The sequence below is a fragment of the Procambarus clarkii genome, chromosome 31 (assembly GCF_040958095.1).
Source record: "Procambarus clarkii isolate CNS0578487 chromosome 31, FALCON_Pclarkii_2.0, whole genome shotgun sequence".
NCBI classification, from domain to species: domain Eukaryota; kingdom Metazoa; phylum Arthropoda; class Malacostraca; order Decapoda; family Cambaridae; genus Procambarus; species Procambarus clarkii.
The window spans coordinates 14,449,649-14,468,205 of record NC_091180.1 but is presented as its reverse complement, the minus strand read 5'-3'; the positions used below and the strand labels follow the sequence as shown (position 1 = coordinate 14,468,205).

Here is an 18,557-nt window from a genome sequence, read left to right as displayed (position 1 = left end):
GCTTGATCCCCCTCTTTCCCCTTTTTGAAGGGTTGATCCCCCTCTTTCCCCTTTTTGAAGGGTTGATCCCCCTCTTTCCCCTTTTTGAAGGGTTGATCCCCCTCTTTCCCCTTTTTGAAGGGTTGATCCCCCTCTTTCCCCTTTTTGAAGGGTTGATCCCCCTCTTTCCCCTTTTTGAAGGGTTGATCCCCCTCTTTCCCCTTTTTGAAGGGTTGATCCCCCTCTTTCCCCTTTTTGAAGGGTTGATCCCCCTCTTTCCCCTTTTTTGAAGGGTTGATCCCCCTCTTTCCCCTTTTTGAAGGGTTGATCCCCCTCTTTCCCCTTTTTGAAGGGTTGATCCCCCTCTTTCCCCTTTTTGAAGGGTTGATCCCCCTCTTTTCCCCTTTTTGAAGGGTTGATGCCCCTCTTTTCCCTTTTTTGAAGGGTTGATCCCCCTCTTTCCCCTTTTTGAAGGGTTGATCCCCCTCTTTCCCCTTTTTGAAGGGTTGATCCCCCTCTTTCCCCTTTTTGAAGGGTTGATAACCCTTCCCCCATTTTGAAGGGTTGATCCCCCTCTCCCCCTTTTTGAAGGGTTGATCCCCCTCTTTCCCCCTTTTTGAAGGGTTGATCCCCCTTTTTCCCCCTTTTTGAAGGGTTGATCACCCTTCCCCCATTTTGAAGGGTTGATCACCCTTCCCCCATTTTGAAGGGTTGATCACCCTTCCCCCATTTTGAACGGCTGATCCCCCCCTTCCCCTTTTTGAAGGGTTGATCCCCCTCCATCCACACCAAAGGGCGACTTATCCTCCAAAAGCCTCACAAGAATCCTATCCTCCAAAAAAGTGGTGGCTATTTTGGATGAAGTACATATATAATATTGTCTGTTATACCCACAAAAGCTTTTACTTCTGTACTACTGCCAGTCAGAAGAGCACAACATTGAAATATATTTGGCTAAGTTATGGTTCCCCTGTCTTAGGCATACCTATACAAAATCGTGAGCCTGATTTAATACATATATGTACTAAGCAAAAAGTATAATTTTTATTTTATTTTAAGAGCACAACAGTGTACATATTGTACTTCCGTAGGAACCATTATTTTTGATTGATGGCTTGCAGATTGCTGGGTATGATTGCTCACAATCGAGACCAGGTTATCGAGATGATTTCGGGGCTCTGCGTCCCCGCGGCCCGGTCCTCGACCAGGCCTCCCTTTTTGTTACACACCCCCAGGAAGCGGCCCGTAGCAGCTGTCTAACTCCCAGGTACCTATTTACCGCTAAGTAACATGGGCATCAGGGTGAAAACCTTTTTTGCCCATTTGTCTCCGGCTCCACCGGGGATCGAACCCGGAACCTCAGAACTACGAACCCGAAGCCCTGTCCACTCAGCTGTCCGGCGACTCAGGGCCATTCCATACAACACCTTGCACCACTCACTGCAACAGTCTTGGCCACAATCCTCGTTGCAAAAAATGCCTTCACTTAAAATTCATTATATTATTCATCTTAATTAAAAGCATTACAGTGAGAGGCGAGAGCTTTGCTGTACTGTAAGGAGTATGCCGGAAGTGAAGTGGCGGCAGGTGGTGGTGGTGGAGAGGGCAGCTTCAAGACGGTGGGGGGGGGGGAGAGAAAGGGGTGAAAGGGGTGGGGGGAGGTGGAGACCAGATCTTGGAGGAGGCGAGGGTGGGGGGAGGTGAAGACCGGGAGATCTTGGAGGCGGCGAGGGTGGGGTCAGGAGGAGGAGGAGGCTGAAGAGAGATCAGAGCTCGTACCCCACAAGATGCTCCCCAATATCTCCCTCCTAACTGATGCTGGGAAGTGTGTTGATAGCACACTCCAGAGACAGCTCAGCCGCCATCTTGGCAGTGAAAGCCCAGGTTTGAACACTTATACGCGGGGAGAGGCCGCGAGATAATACACACACCATTACCGTTATCCACGACGTGTGCAGTGTTTCCCGCCTTTCCCGATATTAAAAGCGTACCAATTTTGATGTAACTTGCGACTAATGAGCGGGAATCTTTATGTGGGTTACATAGATCTGTGCGCTATTAGTTCGGCACTGTCACTTCATATGTAACGCTCGTCAAATTGTGAACGCTAGGCTTTACGGGTTATTCGTGCCCGTGCTCTTGAGTGGCTTGATCTTCATCAATCAAGCAATCAATCGTGCTTCTATTTTTGTGAAGGAAAGAATGATTGCTGCATCCACTCCCCCTTCTGCGCCTCTCTCTCTCTCTCTGCCTCTAACTCACTCTGCCCCTCTCTCTCTCTCTCACTCTCTCTCTCTGCCTCTCTCATCCTAACAAGTCTCAACATCCCAGCTATACTGCTATACCGTAACCTGGACAAACATGATAGCCACCAGGGGGAAGCGCCTTATACCTCTGTTCACCCAGCAGCAAATAGGCACCTGGAACGTTTAATCAGCTGTTGTGGATTACATCCTGGGACCCACGATAAGCCTAGCAGGCATCCTGTCTCCCGACAATGGGATAATCACAATTTCTTCACGGGTCCGAAACTCTTTGAATGGAATCTATGCAAAATGAATGGAAGGAGTTTAGTGTTTCCACTAGTAAAACCTTCCATGAAATAACTCAATACTAGATTTTTTAACAAATATTTTATTTTAAAACAGAGAACCTAAACTAATATTACCATTAAAAAAATCAACATTACGAACAAAACAAAATAATTTCTAAAAGCGAAGACGGGGGATCTCGTACAATCTTTCATAACTGCCAATTAAGCAAGAAAAATATATACATGTGCAAAGTGTGATTCTCTGGAGAAACAAACAAGAGTGCAACTTGGGGGTAAAATGACGTAATAGAGACGTTGGGAATTCCATTTCCCGCCACACGGCGAACACCACCACCACACAGCCTCGTATGGGGGACACTAGGCTACACTCCCACACTAGGCTACACTCCCATGTGTGTCTCCCGTAGTCTCTCGCTACACACTCACTAGTGTGTCGGCTGGTAACCAGCCACACTAGTAGTCTATGTGATAGTGGAGGTGGCAAGTAGTGGTGGTAGTTGTAATAGTACATTAGTAATAACAAGGTGGTGGTTGGTGGTGGAAACGGTATTGGCAGCCGCGTCGGCAGTAATATTCTGTATTTGTGGGGTAAGGAACCATAGCTCTTGGGTCCCGCCTTACCTTGTAATCTACATTTAAAGGCGCGTATGAAGTCTGCCTCTACCACCTCACTGCATATTGGCTTGTATGTGTTCAAATTAATGACAACGACAAAAAAAACTAACGTTTCTGTGGATCATTTGGGCACAGTTTCCACCAATGTCCCTTTGTTCGTGTATTGTCCATGCTAAATACTCTGTCCTCGTCTGCTCTATCTATTCTTCTGAGCATTTTGTATGTGGTAATCATGTCTCTTCCAATGACGTGAGGTTTAACCGTTTTCCTCGTGGCTTATACCTCTCAGCTCTGGGATTTGTGCATTCGCCTAGTTGTGCTTGTTGGGATTGAGCTCTGGCTCTTTGGTCCCGCCTCTCAACCGTCAATCAACTGGTGTACAGATTCCTGAGCCTACTGGGCTCTACCATATCTACACTTGAAACTGTGTATGGAGTCAGCCTCCACCACATCACTGCCTAATGCATTCCACCTGTCAACTACTCTGACACTGAAAATGTTCTTTCTAACGTCCATCGTGTAGTAGCATACCTCTGAAATTTGTCTTAAAAATAAAACGAAACTGAAGATGGCGACTACATTGATTCCACATATTCTAGAATTGGTCTGACAAAGAACATAAAAGATTCCGAACGACTAACTTTGTTCAGATTCCTAAAGGCAATATATTAGTCAACCTTTCACATGCCGCTGATGATATACCTTTGATGTGGGATTTTGAGTGACAAGTTGGGTGTAAAATCAACCCCAAGGACCTTTTATCCGATTCCAGAAGGGACTTCCATTTCCATGAGATTCCTTGTGTCCAGTCTCCTATTCCCTGTAGCCTGCTCCATAACTTGGCACTTGCTAGGGTTGAATTCTAGCGAAATGGTTGACTAGACCACCAACCGGGCCTGATCAGAGACCGGGCCGCGGGTGAACAGAGGCATGAAGTAAGGAAACTCTTGTCAATTTGTTTCTGCTCCGGTCAGGATTCGAACCTGGGGCCTAGTACTGTAAATCGAAATCTCTCTCTCTCAGAAAAGTGGGAACACTATTCAAATGATTAAGCGAAATGCAGAAGAAAAATAGTGAAAGAAAATACATCCAGACTGAACGAAATGGAGTAGAAAAAAAGAAGAGAACAATGTACCGGGGAGTGAGGAATTAATAAAAGATTACTGTACTTATAAAACAGAATAACATTAATAAAATTCCTAGAAACCGAAAACTGGAGTTCAAATACGCGAAAAAAAAACGATCAACAGAAACCAAATATAAATAGACTTTCTGACGTACACAAATCCCATTAATAAAATATAAATAAAGGAGTATGGTACGTCTATTAAAATAAACATTACAGCCGGATACAGGAAATCAGAACGAGAAGAAAGCGAAATAGAGACGAAGTAATTTACGCGAAGGTCAGAGGAATGTTGCCGTCACGGTTCCCAGGTCCGGCTCTCAAGGGACCAGCCAACAGGAAATTCTCTTGGCCTTGACGTAGCGGCTGTCAACTAACACAAAAGGTAAACAGGTAATTTACCTGTAGCCGGTTTCCAGAGTTCTTCGACAAAAACCCACCCTGAGGCCAGGCTTGTCAGGGAGCCGAGCGGACAGCACGCTGGGCTTGTGATCCTGTGGTCCTGGGTTCGATCGCAGGCGCCGGCGAGAAACGATGGGCAGAGTTTCTTTCACCCTATGCCCCTGTTACCTAGCAGTAAAATAGGTACCTGGGTGTTAGTCAGCTGTCACGGGCTGCTTCCTGGGGGTGGAGGCCTGGTCGAGGACCGGGCCGCGGGGACACTAAAAAGCCCCGAAATCATCTCAAGAATCACGATAACTTTAACTAATCTGAAAGGTTAGTTACACTTACAACCGGGAAGTAAGGGGTCTAAGTGAATTATCACTTACAACCGAAGTGAATTATCACTTACAACCAGGAAGACCCGCCACTTTCTGCAAGAACTTTTCACAATTATCTTGAGAATACACACTTGTGTTCCAGCTTTCTCCCGTACCTTCTTTTCTGGCAATATTTGTTATATTTGATAGATGGAGACTGAAGAACCGTGGACCTCTGATAGCCATAGCGTTCCCTGGCAGCCTATCACACCTCTATTCTTCACTCGGTCCATTCTGCATTTCCTGCCATATCTCTCGCTCCAGTAAGTTGTCATTTAACTGAACATATTTGGAATACGGCCTGGCCGTATCTTCCACATATATATTATGGGTTAATACATCCTGATACCTTTCCAGATAGTACATTATGAATGCTTTGAGACGGTCCCAGTAATTTAGGTGTTTAATTCAATAATATTGCCGTTTGTTTCCCTATGTTGATTAAATGTGAGCCCGTTCCGCATTATTCGTAAATCTGACTATATACTATCTATATATATATACTATATACTATATATACTATATACTATCGTGTTATTTTATGATAATCCACATATCAGAAAATAAAGAAACTACGACGTTTCACAGTGACTCCTCCAAGCAACAGCCTAGTGGACCAAACTCTCACAAGTCAAGACCGGGCTTGGGGAGAACTACTACTCCCAGAACCCCATCAACCAGGTATCAACCAGTGAAAGCCTCATGGATGAGGGAGGAGTTATCAGGGGAAAGCGCCAAGTCTTTACGACTACATAGCACTGGGAAGGGGTCAGGATAAGGATTTGGGATGGGACGGGGAGGGCAGGAATGGTGTCCAACCACTTAGGAGACGGTCGGGGATCGAACGCCAACATGCAAGGACGCGAGACCGTCGCTCTACCGTCCTGCCCAAGTGGTTGGGTAATGACTAGTTTTTACAGTCTTACACGAGCCAACTTTATAGGCTAATATATCAACCTGGGGCCAGATTCACGAAGCAGTTACGCAAGTACTTACGAACGTGTACATCTTTCCTCAATCTAGGACGGCTTTGGCTACAATTATTAAACAGTTTACATACATGAAAACTTATCAATCAATTGTCGTTATTGTTATAAACAGACTCCTAGTGCTTCGGAACTCATTAACTGTTTAATAATTGTAAAAAAAAAAAAGACAAAGTTTGAGCAAAGATGTACAGGTTCGTAAGTGCTTGCGTAACTGCTTCGTGAATCTGGCCCCTGTCCCCTAGACAAACGCATCGTATATTGGCGTAAAAATCTCCCAACGTCAAAATATGACGTACTGTACTGTACTGTAAATCATAAGGGCTCGTAAAATTGACCGTTTTCTATTCGTGGGGGTCCGCTGTTAGGTCAGTCTCGGCCAATTCAGTAACCTAATTTGGGTGCCGGAGTGACTACACGAGGCTGGCGGTTGTTGACGTCGCTTGCAGAGAAAAACCCCCATGAAGTAAACATGAAGTAGTGATTTGAAAGCTTAAGTGTTGTGGTGCAAGGACAGTGCCTCGGGGTGGCAGAGCTCGCCGTGCTACGATTTCCTTGTTACTTTTTGTTTTTGATTGGTTGTCAGGAAATTAAATATCTATTGTCCCCTCCTTCCCCCTTTAACTGTTGCGGGTTTGGATTTCTCTTTCTCGCGCATAAAATGATCTCGGTGTACTGGAAATATATACATATATTATATATATAATATATAATATATTATATATATAAAAGGGGGGTGGTAGGAGAAGCGAACACTCTTTCGTATTCAGAGTTAAATGGCAAGTTTTCCCCCGAATGCTCTGTGTTCCCTTCTCTGAGGTTGTGGGTCCCTATAATTGCACCAGAGGTGGTACCCCCCTTTATATATATTATATAATTGTACTTTGATAATGTCTTTGTTAGCACGAAAGCACTCATTTGGGTTTCATTTTTCCTTGGTGGTTCAATATTTTCACATCGTTCATCACGTGGTAATTTCTTTGCGATTTACACTATTAAGAAGCATTAAATATGCCAGAAAAATAGAGGATAGCAGGGAAAAAAAAAGAGGCGTTATCATCACCACTTATATGATAATAGTGGAACTATCAAACTGACAGGAATCCCTGAAACCGGCAACCTCAAAGAACAAGGTCACAGATTCACGAATAAAAAAAAACTTTTGCAAACAGAGTGGTAGACGGCTGGAACAAGTTAAGTGAGATGGTGGAGGCCAAAACCGTCAGTAGTTTCAAAGCGTTATATGACAAAGAGTACTGGGAAGACGGGACACCACGAGCGTAGCTCTCATCCTGTAACTACACTTACGTAATTTCTCTCTCCCCCTCTCTCTCTCACTCACACACACACACACACACACACACACACACACACACACACACACACACACACACACAGCAGCCCGTAACAGCTAACTCCCAGGTACCTATTTACTGCTAGGTAACAGAGACAACAGGGTGAAATAAACTCTGCCCATTGTTTCTCGCCGGCGCTGGGAATCGATCCCCGGACCTCAAGATTGTGTGCCCTGCGTGCTGTCCACTCAGCCACTGCCCCCTGTGCGTGTGCGCGCGCGCGTTGTGTTTTTTCACTCGTCTCTTGGTTGTAGACAGTCGCCTTGTGAGTGATGCCAACCGGAGAATACAAGGCCTTACACTGGAATCTGAGGATGTCCCCTTGAACAAGATTCTTGGAATATCTCACCCAAATGGCCGACCTCTCACGATCTTCAAGAAAGAACTTGATAAACACCTCCATATGACACGTGAACAAGCTGGTTTTGATTCATACGTCAGGGTACGAGCACCTGCAGCTAACAGTCTGCTTGACAATACCTACCAACCATAGGGCCCTGGTCAGAGAGACCGGGTGGTGTGGTCATTGATCCTAGGAATCAACACAGGCCAGACAAACATAGGATATAACACCTTAAACAGCACTTGCGGGATATCCACCCAAATGAAAGTTGTTTTAAAACAGTGTACATTTTCCACTGTCATCAGAGCTCTTAACATGCAACAAAATTATAATATAATATATATATATATATATAATATATATATATATATAATATATATATATATATATATATATATATATATATATATATATATATATATATATATATATATATATATATATATATATATATATATATATATATATCCCACAAATTGAAGAACAAATCAAAGCAGGCAAAGCGGTAAACAACATTTATGAGCCGTTTCCTTGATACACCACCACTTCCTTGGAGAGTCACAAGGCACCAATGCCTGAGACGTTGGTCAGTGCCGCATCTGGCCGACGTGGGGGGTAAGACACTGTTGCCAAAACAAAGTCAAAACAAGGTTGTCTTCATCATCCTGTGTAAATTGAATCACTACTGCTTCTCAGGGAAAACAGGTGCACCCTTTCTTTCTTGCTCTCTCCCTCTCTCTCTCTCTCTAGCAAAGCACAATTCTTTCTATTAAATAAACCTCAGTCACATAAAAATTCAATAGGACCTTTGATAACGATATTAATGGGTTTATGCTCGTGAAATTCAAGAGCAATTGTCAAGTATTTTAAGGCAATCAGTAGTTTTCGAACCAGTGGGGATCCACAGATAATGGAGAAATATTGAAAAAATAATATTTTAAGTCAATAGTCATAAACGTGGCGTAGAGGAATGCTGATAGGTCCTAAAAATGTTCAGTGATCTTCATTATTTGACGGAAAGTTCTCTGGAGACTTGACAAGGTTAGTAATGAATATTGTCAAGACTGGAAAATATAGATAATAGAAAGAACTCCTCTTCCAGTAAACCTCCCTTCCCCCCCCCCCCCCCCTCCCACACAGCTTCTCCCCCCCCTCCCTCCCACACAGCCTCTCCCCCCTTCCCATACAACCCTCCCCCCTCCCTTCATCCCCCCCCGACCCCATCCCTACCCCTCCCCCCCCCCCGCCCACGTTTGTCAATAACAAACTCTCTCCCTCTCGTTCCAGACACGTTCTAAGCGTCATACCTCAAGTGACCGGGCCGCCTGACCCCAGGACCTGCTTGTTAGGGACCTCGTCGTGACCTTCCACACCAGCAAAAGGTCCCAACAGACCCTTAACATCGCCAAAAAAAAAAAGGAAAGTCACCGAGACCATTTTAAAACGCAGCGCTGGGCGGCCCAGACCGCGCCCAACCTTCTTCATATTTCTAAGACCGATTCCCTCGAAACCAGGAGCCGAATCCGGTTAAAAATGGCCTTCTCCGGACACCCTGGGCCAGCAGGGAGGGCCGGATACGCGAGCACCGCGTCGCCGGACATCGGAAACGAGAGAAGGGCTTCGGATATGAGCCAGAGACCAAGAGGACATTCGATTACGGAACAAAAACCATTTACAAGCATTTTTCACCATAACTAAACGCTATTTTCTTCCCCTTTCTCAGTTCCCATCTTTACTCACCATGTACAGGAGGTTGAAGATCATCACGATGAACTTGAGGAACGTGTAGCAACAGACCCCCATGGTTGTGGATTTGGTTTAAGGGTTTAATCCAACAAAAAAGGTCAAGACACAACGCGCGCACGACCGCTCCGCACGACTACCACCTCAAGACTGACGGCCCGCCAGGCTTCAAGGGGGGAAAATGGCTCCGTTTGGGCTCGGGGCCAACATGCCCTACCGGACCCTCCTTAAACTCTCCTCCAACTGTCAAGACGATAGTACTATCGCGTATTACCTCATAAGACAATATAGTATAAGATATATTATGCGACAAATCTCTAAAATAAGCTCCTGTGAATTCCTCTCTCCCTCTGATTAGGCTACAGCATATTTATTTCATATATTTGTATATATACACTAATAGTTACAATGGGTTCTGTTCATACACGTATAAATGTCTATTAACCGGAATATACATTCATTTATAAATGCATCAATATCATACTACGTCGTTTATTGAACAAGATGCGAGTGAAACGGGACATCGTACGCCAGGCACCAGCGCATGTTCCAGCAGTTGTCATGGCAGCGTCGGCGCCTCAGCCTTTAAATTATTTCATCAAAGGTCAATAGCTTCATCCCGGTCGTGAAAATAAAGTTTCGTACACGAACCATTGATATTTACCTAGGATTTCTGGGACTATGTCACCCCAGGGAATCAATATTCTAATTTATCATTATATATAAATTCTGGTATTTATACTTTCATTAACAATGATGTACATGAGCAATTTATTCAGCCTGTCCTAAATTGAAAAGTTCTTGTAGTAGGTATTTGGTCATCCTAAATTGAAAGTTCCTGTAGTACGTATTTAATGGAAAGTACCAATGTGTAGTGATGGTCCACCAGACAATTGATTTTCGTATTAGTGAATTTGGATAAACCGGAAACTTCTTTAACCACAACATAAAAATATAAGATCAAACTTCTCCAACAATCCTAGGCCTTACCAGGCCTGTAAGACAAGACTTACCAGGCCTGTCAGACAAGACTTACCAGGCCTGTCAGACAAGACTTACCAGGCCTGTCAGACAAGACTTACCAGGCCTGTCAGACAAGACTTACCAGGCCTGTCAGACAGACTTACCAGGCCTGTCAGACAGACTTACCAGGCCTGTCAGACAGACTTACCAGGCCTGTCAGACAGACTTACCAGGCCTGCCAGACACACAGGCCTGTAAGACACACTTACAGGCCTGTAAGACACACTTACAGGCCTATAAGTGTGTCTTACAGGCCTGTAAGTGTGTCTTACAGGCCTAGTAAGTCTGTCTGACAGGACTGTAAGACAGACTTACAGGCCTGTAATTAAGAGTATTACTGCCACAAATGTGCTTAGCCAAGTACTCATACAACTGAACGAATATTGAAACTCAGTTCACTAGGCTACAATGAGTGTATTCACTAGCCTACAATGAGTGTCCTCAGTTCACTAGCCTACAATGAGTGTCCTCAGTTCACTAGCCTACAATGAGTGTCCTCAGTTCACTAAGCTACAATGAGTGTACTCAGTTCACTAGCCTACAACGAGTGTACTCAGTTCACTAGGCTACAATGAGTGTACTCAGTTCACTAGGCTACAATGAGTGTACTTAGTTCACTAGGCTACAATGAGTGCACTCAGTTCACTAGGCCACAATGAGTGTACTCAGTTCACTAGGCTACAATGAGTGTACTTAGTTCACTAGGCTACAATGAGTGTACTCAGTTCACTAGGCTATAATGGGCGTACTCATCAATCTCATCAACGATGAGGCTGCTACAATATTTCCTCCACCGCTCACAGGATGGGGTAAGTTATACTGTTGCAAGGTTAGGTTGCTCATGTTGGCTCATGTTGATGCTGTTGTGGTGTATACTGCTGTTGCTACTGTTGCTCCTGGTACTGTTGTTGGTACTGCTACTTCTGCTGCTACTGTTACTGTTACTGCTGTTGTTGCAACTGTTACTGCTACTTCTGCTGCTACTGTTACTGTTACTGCTGTTGTTGCAACTGTTACTGCTGTTGTTGCAACTGTTACTGCTGTTGTTGCAACTGTTACTGCTACTTCTGCTGCTACTGTTACTGCTGTTGTTGCAACTGTTACTGCTACTTCTGCTGCTACTGTTACTGTTACTGCTGGTGTTGCAACTGTTACTGCTACTTCTGCTGCTACTGTTACTGTTACTGATGGTGTTGCAACTGTTACTGCTACTTCTGCTGCTACTGTTACTGCAGGTGTTGCAACTGTTACTGCTACTGCTGCTACTGTTACTGTTACTGCTGTTGTTGCAACTGTTACTGTTACTGCTACTTCTGCTGCTACTGTTACTGTTACTGCTGTTGTTGCAACTGTTACTGCTACTGCTACTTCTGCTGCTACTGTTACTGTTACTGCTGTTGTTGCAACTGTTACTGTTTCTGCTGTTGTTGTAACTTACTGTTTTTGTTGCAACTGTTATTGTTTCTGTTCTTGTTGCAACTGTTACTGTTGTTGTTGTTGTTGTTTCTGTTGTTGTTGTTGTTGTTTCTGTTGTTATTGTTGCAACTGTTACTGTTGTTATTGCAACTGTTACTGTTTTCCCCTGTTGTTGCAACTGTTACTGTTTCTGCTGTTGTTACAACTGTTAATGTTTCTGTTGCAACTGTTACTGTTTTTGCTGCTGCAACTTGTGCTATTGAAGTTGCTGCATTTACTCCGTTACCTTGTTGTTACTGCTACTGTTGCTGTTGCTTCCGTCGCATCAGAGGCTGTTGCATTTCTTGCAACTGATATTGCTCTACATGCTATTGATCCAGTTGCTATGGCTGCACCTACTCCTGCTATGGCTGCAGCTGTCACTGCATTGCTGCAACCATCACAACTGCAACAGACACCTCTGGAACCATCACAAGTGCAACAGACACCTCTGGAACCATCACAAGTGCAACAGACACCTCTGGAACCATCACAAGTGCAACAGACACCTCTGGAACCATCACAAGTGCAACAAACACCTCTGCAACCATCACAACTGCAACAAACACCTTTGCAACCATCACAACTGCAACAAACACCTCTGCAACCATCACCCCTCCAACAAGCACCTCTGCAACTACTGCTCTTGCTTCAACAAATTACTAAAACATTCACATCTTGTACACAAACTACAATAATATCCTCTACGTCAATAACTACAACAACAGCAACTGCTAAAAGCCTAATATATTGTATTTTGATTGCGAAAGCCTAATATATTGTATTTTGATTGCGAAAGCCTAATATATTGTATTTTGATTGCGAAAGCCTAATATATTGTATTTTGATTGCGAAAGCCTAATATATTGCATTTTGATTGCGAATCATGTATAAAAAAAACAGAACGTTGTATAAACGTTTCAGATACAGTTTTCATAAGAAAACCTAAGGTGGGTTCACCCCATTGGTCACTGAGGGTAGAAATATGACGGCCAGGATGTGACGTCACGTCTAATATATCTACTAACGACGTAATTTTGACGGCGTCATGTCTAGGAAAAAAACGCAACTTTAATTTGTATATGGATATCCCTTATCCTCATATCCCTTTAAAGGAAATTTATTTAAAGTAAAATTATATGTGAAAATATGACAATCCAGGCAGGGTTTTTTTTTATATAAATTTTAATGTGTATTTTTGTTCATAAAACTTAAATTTTTATTTGTTGAATGTTAGGGTTAACAAGATGTAAGTGAATCTACATTGATTATTTAAGACTGCACTCTTTCAAACTAGTGAAATTCAGATCGAAATAATACGTATCTCCAGTTAATTTTTGTAAATAAAATAACTGACTTGATTCGCAGTAATATGAAAAATTACATCAATTATCTTCTGATCCCCGTGCATGTGAGCTTGTGAAAGTGGGCGTCAGGGGGCCAGATTCACGAAGCAGTTCCACCAGCACTTACGAACCTGGGGCCAGATTCACGAAACAGTTACACAAGTACTTACGAACGTGTACATCTTTCCTCAATCTTTGACGGTTTTGGTTACATTTATTAAATAGTTTACAAGCATGAAAACTTGCCAATCAAATGTTGTTATTGTTATAAACAGCCTCCTGGTGCTTCGGAGCTCATTAACTGTTTAATAATTGTAAACAAAGCCGCCAAAGATTGAGGAAAGATGGACAGGTTCGTAAGTGTTCGCGTAACTGCTTCGTGAATCTGGCCCCAGGTGTCTGTTACCCCCATTGACCAACCTGTTCTACAAAGAATGCCGCTTTTCGCTCGTATGCGTTACCTACGGTCAAAAATCGTCGTACTAGAAGATGGAAGCGGCTGCCGAAAGTGACGTATTATCCCGTTTTCTGTTGTTGGTCGACACATTTATTGTTTTTAATTTTTATTTATAAATACAAGAGTTCTGACATTCTTGTTCGGCCACCAGCACGCAGAACATTTTGGGCAAGTGATACTGGTAATGGCTCAAAAGGGCCTCCACTTACGGGCTATTCATGCCCGTGCCACCTTTTGGGTGGCTTAATCTTCATCAATCTTCATCAATCAAGGCCTTAATCCTACTTTCCATACACACACATCCCCAAGAAGTAGCAAGCCTGTAGCAGCTGTCTAGCTCACAGGTACCTATTTACTGCTAGGTGACCAGGGGCGTCAGGGTGAAAGGAACTGCCCATTTGTTTCCGCCTGCACCGGGGATCGAATCCGGACCCCCTAGGAACTACGAACCCCGAGCGCTGTCCACTCAGCTATTAGACATAAATTGAAGAAAACATGTGTTAAGATTCCATTCACTACCATTCCTTCCCCCGTCCCATCCCAAATCCTTATCCTGATCCTTTCCAGGAGCTACATAGTCGTAATGACTTGGCGCTCTCTCCTGATAATTCCCTTCCACTACATCTCTAATTATTGGATTGGTTAGTAGAGAGACGCCCTCGCTTCTTGGAGGGCTGGTGTTCGATCCCCGATTGTCAACGTGGATGGTCATGGTTCCTCCACCGTGTTCCCCTCCCCCAGCTCCTCCTCCTCCTCATACCCCTATCATAGGGGATCTATGGTCGCTCTCACACCAGACCATATTCCACCAATCTCGTTTTCTGTTGATTAAAACCGTGTATATTACTGTGCTAGGATGTATTAGTTTAAGTTCAACTGTATTTCGCTCTGTTGGGTTAGGCTGCGTTAGGCTGAGTTAGGTTTGGTTGGGTCAGGCTGCGTTAGGTTGGGTTAGGCTGAGTTAGGTTGGGTTAGGCTGCGTTAGGTTTGGTTGGGTTAGGCTGCGTTAGGTTGGGTTGGGTTAGGCTGAGTTAGGTTGGGTTAGGTTAGGTTAGGTTAAGTTGGGCTAGGTTAAGTTAGGTAGGTTTCAAACCCCCGTTGGCGAATCGTCTTGTGTACAATGTGACTTGTGTCTCTATCATGTGCTAGTCATATACTGGCTTGGCGCTTTCTTATAATTTTCTTTCCTTAGTTTACAAAGTGAGTGTTGCCATGACTGAGTCAGTGTGTAGTAGCGATGACAACACTGGCGGGAGACTGAGGACAGTGAAGCACTTGTTCCGGAAGTGTTCGGACGTCATCAGTTGCGAGTCGGGTATAAACCGCTTTTAATTCATAAACAGGGGGTTAGGCCACTGGATTAACAAGCTTGGATCTTTGTATCCAAACAAATACCCAAAGTCCATTCCATGCACCCGCCAAACCCCCTGGTGTTTATGAATGAAAAACGGTTTACACACGACTCACAACTGATGACGTTCGAACATTTCCGGAACAAGTGCTTCACTGACGACTTGTGTTCGAACCACAACGCTGTAAATGCTTCACCCGCGTACTACGTAATTTAGACCTAACTATATACCAAATTCTAATATATAATGTTACTTATATTTGAGAACATTGCGATTCTGAAGACAGAATACGTTAAAATTGATGAGTGGAGTCTTAGGGTCGGCCACTGGATGGACGTGCATAGATAGGTTATTGACCAGAATTTACTTGAGGACCACTAAGACTAGTGACCACGACGAGGACAGGAAGCCAGCGGCTTGTCAAAGATCCCCCAATTTGTCCTGATGATTTTGTTGCTAAAGACAGGTATTTTAGCTACCCAAGCTAGATCAACCCAGCCCGTCGCATCCCAAGCTAATTCAGTGCAACCCAACCCGACCCAACCCAATCCAAGCCAACCAAGTGGTTACTTAAATACTGTAGTGTAAGCGCGGAATATTAAATCATGTGTCCACAGTCATATATACCAGGGTGCCAGGTTCACGAAGCAGTTACGTAAGCACTTACGAACCTGTACATCTTTCCTCAATCTTTGACGGCTTTGGTTACATTTATTAAACAGTTTACAAGCATGAAAACTTGCCAATCAACTGTTGTTATTGTTATAAACAGCCTCTTGGTGCTTCGGAGCTCATTAACTGTTTAATAATTGTAAACAAAGCCGCTAAAGATTGAGAAAGATGTACAGGTTCGTAAGTGCTTGCGTAACTGCTTCGTGAATTTAGCCCCAGGTTCGTAAGTGCTTGCATAACTGCTTCGTGAATCTGGCCCCAGGTTCATAAGTGATTGCGTAACTGCTTCGTGAATCTGTTCCCAGGTTCGCAAGTGCTTGCATAACTGCTTCGTGAATCTGGTCCCAGGTTCGCAAGTGCTTGCATAACTGCTTCGTGAATCTGGCCCCAGGTTCGCAAGTGCTTGCATAACGGCTTCGTGAATCTGACCTTTATATCTTGTCATTGTATAATGCGGCCATGAGGCAATCCTGTTAGGTAAGAAAGTTTCTGGGCTTAGGTGGTGGGTGTGGGTTGTGGGGCGGGGTGGATAAGATGCAGGTGGGCGTGGATGGGGAGCGGGTGGGCGTGGATGGGAAACAAATGGATTTGATTTACGAACTGAACAAGGTGGTGGATGAGCCACGGGGAGGTGTGGATGGGAAAAACTAATGGGTGAGGGTGGGAAGGTAAAACTGGGGGGGGGTGGGGGGGGGTGTTGGACAAGGGTGGATATGGATGTTATTGTTATTTAAGATTCGCTACTGGGAACCAAAAGTTCCAAGTAGCACGGGCTATGGAGAGCCCGTAGTGGAGATGGAAACGGGGCGGCGATTGTGTGAAACAGATGAGGAACAACAGACAGGGTGTCGATGTGGAATAGATATACGTTGCGGGCGGGAGATGGGCGTCAGGGCGTGTGGAACGGGTGTAGAGTTGTTGTTGTTAAAGATTTAGCTACTCAGGACGAAGTGTCCATGTAGCACGGGCTATGGTGAGCCCGTAAAAGGTGTAGAGGTGGGTGGGAGAGTATAGAGAGAGGGAGAGAGAGAGGTGTCACAGGACACTCGTTATTATTATTGTGGCGTTAACGTGGCCAGCGTTGCCACATCAGGCTGGGAACACCAAATAGGAACATCCTGTCTACCCACCATTGTCTTCACATTCTCCTAACACACATTTTAAAATATCTATCCGGACAAATAGTTAACCGGTATGGAAAGGCCACGTGACGTTATCATAGGCTACTCTTAATTTATTTAACTGAAATACATTTCGCTTTTTTAGATACAATGTTGCCATAAGAAATGGCACCACTGTAAATGTTAGCCAATCAGCGTAGCGTTTCCTTAACGACTTCCCAGCCATAGATTGTTAGTAATGGTCTGAGAACCCTCGCAATCTGAACATATAACCATGAGTTTTATGCATGGTTAAAGATTGGCATTAATATAATTAATCATTTTAATTAAGATACTTATATTTAGTTTGTTATAATTAGCTAATTTTACGGGTTAATTTAGCCTATCTTAGCTGAGTTTTACTCCATTCTTTAGCATTAATTCTACGAGAAAAGATAACCCATCCACTTGAAACAAAAAACCTAAAGTTAATATGGATGGATAAATTTTTCAAAATATCGGCCCCGAAGCCTAACTAAACTTATCCTAGGCCTAACCAACCAATTCTAGACAGATCCTACCCAACTTCAGGGCGCACTTGGCATATATCTTGAGGTGATTTCGGGGCTTTAGTGTCCCCGCGGCCCGGTCCTCGACCAGGCCACCACCCCCAGGAAGCAGCCCATAGCAGCTGTCTAACTCCCAGGTACCTATTTACTGCTAGGTAACAGGAGCATCAGGGTGAAAGGTCTGGAAAAAGTGTGTAGGTTTGGTTAGTACCCTTTTCACTACGCTCCCTACACAATCAGTAATACAGCACAAGTACATCTTTTTCGGTACAAAAGTCCATGTTTACACATTCCATCCATAGTCACTATAGGTACTATCATCTTTGGTGGATCAGTTGAGAAAAATATAGATTACATCTTAGGAACCAATGCTTAGGTGCAATTCAATAACGTCCACTTAGGAAGAAATTTGTTGGTTCACCTGCGTGCCGATAGAGGTCACTACTGTGTTTCGTTTGGCCAATCAGAGAGCAGCAACATTCTTCATATTGAAGATTTAGCGCTGGCTTATCGGAGCTCTATTGCCTCCTATTTACGTCGAATTTTCTTATAAAATTAGTATATTTCGAAGTAAAACAATGTTTTTTCAATCTACGTAATTCTAAGAGATACTGTGTAGCTGTCCTTGTTGCTTGGAAGATGCGCTGACAATTATTGTATATATTTACTGAATTTACCCAAGAGCCACTAACTATCTAGTGACCTCGAAGAGGACAGAAAGCCGGCGGCTTGTTAAAGGGCCCGCCAATTGTCTTAATGATATTTTTTAGCTGGAATTTGGCATTTACGGCTTCAGCGGGTAGGTGGTTCCATGGGTTTATAGCCCTCTTGGTGGAAAAAAAACATCTGTTTCAGTCCTACTTGAGAGAACATACTCTCCAACACTATATCTGTGATTGTCCTGTTATCAGTGACTTCATACCAAATGGTATGAGGTATTTTGAGCTCTGTAATTACTTCATACACTCAGGAATATTGGAAGATATTCTTGTGCTGCACCCAGATTTTGCCAGTGGAGGCTAATAGATCAGCATTAAGTATTTTGTTCTCTCCTAATTCCATGTATGACTGGCCATCCTGTGAGGTGAGGATGTTGGATGAGCTTGTAGCTGGTTTTTGAT

The 18,557-nt window shown here is 43.8% G+C and overlaps 1 protein-coding gene across 1 annotated transcript in view; it reads right to left on the bottom strand.

The window, feature by feature from the left end:
- The window catches only part of LOC123758673 (tetraspanin-1), a 140,212-nt gene extending 130,583 nt beyond the window's left edge, over positions 1-9,629 (bottom strand). Inside the window, 1 exon segment of the mRNA XM_045743209.2 lies at positions 9,460-9,629. Within this exon segment, the coding sequence (XP_045599165.1) occupies positions 9,460-9,522 (63 nt within the window). The 5' untranslated portion in view covers positions 9,523-9,629.
- Positions 9,630-18,557: the final 8,928 nt, after the last annotated feature.